General features: G+C 43.9%; 1 protein-coding gene across 1 annotated transcript in view; it reads right to left on the reverse strand.

The window, feature by feature from the left end:
• The window catches only part of LOC126992329 (mucin-5AC-like), a 13,364-nt gene extending 7,945 nt beyond the window's left edge, over positions 1 to 5,419 (reverse strand). Inside the window, exons 1-2 of the mRNA XM_050851010.1 lie at positions 5,347 to 5,419; positions 4,711 to 4,762 (exon numbers count right to left, since the gene is read on the reverse strand). Coding sequence (XP_050706967.1) covers positions 4,711 to 4,762; positions 5,347 to 5,406 — 112 coding nt within the window. The 5' untranslated portion in view covers positions 5,407 to 5,419. The remainder of the gene's footprint in view (positions 1 to 4,710; positions 4,763 to 5,346) is intronic.
• Positions 5,420 to 6,000: the final 581 nt, after the last annotated feature.

The raw sequence follows: 6,000 nt of genomic DNA on the forward strand, positions 1-6,000 counted from the left end.
TTACAACCATAGGCGGCGGGGGAGGGTGGCTTTTAGGGCTTGAGCCCCAGATCTTTCATCAAAAGCCCCAGATCTTTTTTAAAGGTTTTAAGGCGTTAAGATATATTTTTTTTTTACTTAATTCATTACACAGTAACGATTCTAGTGTAGGACGTATCATAAATTAATTTTGTCATTATACCAAAGTCCATTAAGTCTCCAGAAGTCACTATCTATGTTTTTTTTTTTCTTTTTTTCCAGGGGAGCATACACCCGGAGTCCCGGACCCTTCCCCTTTGTCAGACAGGGCTCAAGTCCCCGATGTCTACAATGTCTGGCATCGCCCCTGATTACAGCAGAGGATACTATCTGATGTTGCACCAGACAGGCTATATTTAGTGACATCACTGTCATCGTAAATTTGTAATTTTGCATATTATATATATATATATATATATATATATATATATATATATATATATATATATATATATATATATATATATATATATATATATATATATATATATATATAGCTGCACAAGTGTTGGACATGGCGTCGATGGAGAAAAGTATCGCGATGTCGAGCGGACACGACCACTACACCACACACGACCGTGACTTCAGAGCGACTGAGCTCTCACTATATAGATTATAGACAATACACGCCTAGGTCCCACAGATGCCCCAATCCGAACATTAAATCGTTGCCTTAGATATGGATGTACAGATGGCTTGTTGGACAGAGTACTTTGAGCGGTTGAACCTAGCGGACTACCTGAGCAGCAGCTCCTAACCACTGGGTCATGAATAGTGGAAATCGATTCACCCATTGACGAAACAAATCCCTCTGGACGAGCTGAAAGAGGCTGTGGCATTGCTGAAAGGTGGAAAGTCAAATAGTACTTAAAACATCACTGAAAAATTATTAAAGACCGAGGTTCATCGATGACCCGTGGCTTGCACGGAGTTTTCACAGTCATATGGTAACCTGAAACCATTCCTTCCGACTTGAAAAGGGCACTGGTCGTCTCTATTTGGAGAGAGTAGGGATTGTCAGGAGTGTAACGGCTGACGTGGTGTTACACTGATCAGTGTACCAAGCACGGTGATTGCCAACCTATTGCCAACTAATGAAGTTGCAGATATATGAGAGGTCAAGTTTTATTCGGTCAACACCTGACCGCACCCTGGCTGGCGCTTCGCGTACTAGTGGTGCGCGGACATAAATTTCGACGGGCTGAAGCTCGAAGCCTACATAGATCTCAAGAAGGCGACGGAATATACATCGTGTGGCACTCTGAGATCTCCATGGAATTACTGTAATAACAGTTGGTCTATTGACTCTTTTGTGACCAGGGACACTGTGCTGTGAAATACGTGTGGGGTGGGAGGAAGGTGGCAGATTACCTGACTATTTCATATGAATACTGAAGTGAGGTAGCGACGTGCCCCTGCCCCATACCTTTCTAACGTGTGTTTGGACTGAATAGTTGACAACGCTGTACGCCAAAGTAACGGTTTAGCATCTATTTGCAATACCAGGGTCACCGACCTTATTTTTGCCACTTTTTTTTTATTTTAATTTCTATCAATTTCTGCAACATTCGCGGTCTTCGCTCCAACTTTCATTCTGTGGAACACCACCTCTCCTCCTCTAAACTTCACCTTTTTTTCCTCACCGAAACGCAGGTTTCTGAGGCTACTGACAGCAATCTCTACTCTGTTCCCTCCTACTATCTCTATCCTAAATTTCAATCCAAAGCTGGATGTTGCGTCTACGTGCGCAACGACATCACTTGCTCTCATGCCCACGACCTTGACTCTTCTGAATTTTCCACCATCTGGTTAAGACTTCATTGTCATTCTATTACTAAATACATCTGTGCTGTTTATCTCTCACCTAACTCTGCTAACTATGTAAAATTCTTTGACTACTTGAACTTTAAAATGGAGCACATCTCTCCCTTCGCTGAAATCTCCACTCTAGGAGATTTCAATGTTCACAACCAGCTTTGGCTTTCATCCTCTTTCACTGACCAACCTGGTGAACAAACCTACAACTTTGCTATCCTCAATGATCTAGATCAGTTGGTTCAGCATCCTACACATATTCCCGACCGTCTTGGATACAGGCCCAACATACTAGACCTCTTGCTTACCTCTAACCCTTCTACTAACACTGTCAAACTGTTCTCTCTGTTGGGCTCCTCCGATCACAACCTCATTTATGTATCCTGTCCTATCGCTCCTGTACATCCTCAGCTCGGTGGGACGATGCGAACGACCTTTGCCTGCGTGGTGGAGCACCCGTCATAAAGCCGTAGCTGGTGCGATGACGAAGGCAGCACCTTCGTCATTTTTTGGATTTGAGCCGTTAGGGAGGTGGTCGCCGAGTGGTCAGCATGAGGACGTGGTGAGCCTGAGAACCTATGTTCGAGTTCCAGCGATGCACGCTGACAGTTTTCAACCTCCGTCGAGTGACGGAAGATTACCCACATACTGCCCTGATCTTCAATCAATCCTAACTTCAGCGACTTTGTTCAATGAAGCACCGGGGTTCAGGATGGCCGAGTAGGAGTCATACATCACGGTAGCCAATATTAATAAAATTCGCCTGCGCCATTAATAGACTGATGTCGTCCAAGAGGCCCCTGAAAAAAGCCTATCCGCATTATAGGCAGCACTTAAAAAAAAAAAAAAAAAATGACATGACGAAGAGCAGAGTCGCATATTCTGCCTCACGCCGCAGCTGTAAGATGGAAGGAGGGCTCTCCTGCACGGTAGTGACTGATGGAATAGTTTGAAATGAGGGGGCTCCCGGGGCAATGGGGCTGTGAACACAGGATTTAGAAGGTCGGGGGCAGATAGGGTGCGTGACGTCATCCCGGATGTTGAGATTCTTGGGACAACATGGTAAGCGCAAGTTTGCCTTCCGGAAGAGAAAGGATCGTGGGAAGGGGATCATGGGAAAGGGCTTCGCTTCTCGGAATAAGGGCGTCGCAGCCTCCCTGCGGAGTATCAGTGCCGCCAGGTGCCCGAAGCCGAATGTCGAGGTGGGTGACTCGTTCGACGACACTACAGATGTTGGCCGTCGCCTTCAAGCAGAGGGACTTGATCCACAGGAACACCAAGCAGGGACCGCAGGGCAAAGTGCTTAGCTGGCTTGAGATGGCGGAAGGCGGAGGGAGGCACCAATGATATAAGATACCGCTCACTTCAAACAAGGAGAATACTAAGATTACTGTAGCCTACCTTACCACTGACAGGAACGGCACATCGCTAAGCGTATCGCACGTATTCATCGTAAGCAATTAGAGGTAACAAATTTAACATAACCTGAACTAACCTGCTAACATGGTATATACAAACCAACTCGCAAAAGTTCACCCCAATCCACCTGGGAGCCAGAATCACTTATCTCTCAGTGTGGGTGAGGAAAAAATACCACTCAGAAACACTGGCAGGGTTTTCGGTCAAAAGATCAGCGGCACCGGATACATTACAAACACCAAAGAAAGAAAAAACAACAACCACAGACGCAAGCAAAATATACCGTCTAAAGGAGATACCAGCAAACATTAAAACACATCTTGTTGCTTTCCATCCTCGATTAGCCTCCGATTCTGAGCATATGACAACTGGAAACATTACAAGGAGTCCAGAACAGGGCTCGTGGATTTGTATCGGGACAAAGATCCCCTCACACCCTCAGCACAGCACAAATGCACACCGTCACACAAACAAAACCTCTCAATATAAACCTTGATGAACCAGCAGTGAAAACATTGAGAAAAGCTGGAGGAGCAGAAACACTAAGAAGACTTTCACCTTAAAGAAACACTAGCCGACATTAAATACCTCCATAATAAACAAGAACCCACAATATTACTGGATTTTAAGAACCGATATGCGCCTCACATCTGCGAACTCGCGTGGGTTGCCTGTACTAAACACGTATTAAGACAAGTACAAATATAACACTAGATAAAAGTTAGCGCCACCAACCACCACCAACTATTACTCTTCTACTTCTTTCATATTCTATAAATTTTTCCTTCCCTTTTTCTGTCTGATATCCTCCCCTATTTCTCTTATTATACATACATATGATAAATATTTTGTTCATTTTTGAGTGCTACTTATCTCCAAATGTTTAGCTGGAAAATTTTTTTTTCGCTGTTCAGCAGCCATATTTATACTGTATTATGAGCATTAGAAATCATAAATGGGATTCGCACACAGTGTAGACGTACGGTACACCAACTGTACGAAACCGTCTTACTCTGACAAATATGAATAACCAATTTATAACTGCAAAGCTCTTTACCCTAGCGGACATGAAAAGTCTGTGCCTAAACCAAGAATATGAGCATCACAAGGAGGCGGTGGTTGAGTGATTAGCGTGCCGGCGCCACGTCCAGGAGGGCACGGAATCGAGTCCTGTCTGCCGCCGCCGTCGAGTGGCCTAAGACTATCCACATGCTGTCCTGAAGACCACCTATCAACCGGACTCCAGATTCCTTCTCTAAAGAGAGGCTCAAAGATGAGTTCCGGGGGACAGCATGAGCCAAGGATGATGGCGCCACTATAAACACTAGCGTTCGCCAGATCGGGCTGACCCACCAGGAGAGCCTACTGGCGTTCTTTGCACAATTTTAATCCCTTCCCCGTCACTCCGCCCCGCCAGATCTCTGTCACACTATAGCACACTGCGCCCCTTGCCCTCACCTGGCTGGTAATCGGCGTGATGGTTGACCCATTTGAGCGCCGTGGAGTCGATCTAAAAAGGAAAAGTCACTTAGAATGAATGACATTAGTACATAAAAAAAAAAAAAAAAGTTTTTAGAGAGCAAAAAGCATACGATTGTCTGATAGGCGGGACTGCTCATCTGCAGAGCATATTTCCCCGTAACAACAAGTACAAATACTAATACTAATTAAAATTTTTGTTGTTGTTGCTGCCAATATAAGCAGGGACCCGGTGGAAGCCCCAGGCCGCTAGAGGCGCGGCGAATTATAAGTTGCGGCTGTGTGACGCCTGACCTGCTGCAACAATTACTACCACTTCAACCAAAATACTATCACTAATATTTACACTAACAGCATTGTTGCCGCTTCTCCTGCTGTTGCTGTTGTTGTTGCTACTACTACTACTACTACTACTACTACTACTACTACTACTACTACTACTACTACTACTACTACATTACTAGTACTACTACTTATACTACTACTACTACAATAACAGCAACGACGACGACAACTATTAATACTGCAATATAATAATAATAATGATAATAATATATTATTAATTATTATAATAATGATAAAAATAACAACATTAATACCGCGGCCAGCACCCACCTCAGGAAGAGTCATCAGCAGCAGCGCCGCCGCCAGGTGAACAAGACGCCTCCTCGCCATGCTGCCGCCTTGTCGCCCTGGCAGGGGAGTCGTGTTAGTGGCTATGATGGACTTTTTTGTGTCTTTATTCTTTGGCTACTTGTCAAGTTTATGACATTTTTTCAGTGACGTTCCCATGTCACAGTGTCCCTGAACATATAAATGCCAGCGTATGCGAAAAGCCCTTTAAATTCCATCGCACAGACGATTTTTTATTAAAGTTTATTTGTTCTTGTTTAAGCGTTTAAGTTTTGTTAAAGTGTTGTGGTAAGTACTGCCACAAGGGTGTTCCATTGGTGATTGCTTGCCTTCTAATTAACTCCTGGTCATTCTCTCTTAGCCGTTTCGGTGAAACTTTTGCTGTTGCCTTAGACATCCCATAAGCCATTGACAGTCTGATCAGAATCTGTTACTATACTACGGACTCTATCCCTCTCTGTAGTTTTATCTCCAGCTTCCTTTCCGGCCGATCTAGATAGATAGTTAGATAGATAGATAGATAACTTTATTGTCAGTTTGCAACATAGCAATGCATAGAAATTGGAATTCTTTGTGGCTACAGCTCCATATTACAATAAATTCCTATAAAAGATATAAAATTACTAAAAATGTAAA

Source organism: Eriocheir sinensis, unplaced genomic scaffold, assembly GCF_024679095.1.
Source record: "Eriocheir sinensis breed Jianghai 21 unplaced genomic scaffold, ASM2467909v1 Scaffold444, whole genome shotgun sequence".
Taxonomy (NCBI): domain Eukaryota; kingdom Metazoa; phylum Arthropoda; class Malacostraca; order Decapoda; family Varunidae; genus Eriocheir; species Eriocheir sinensis.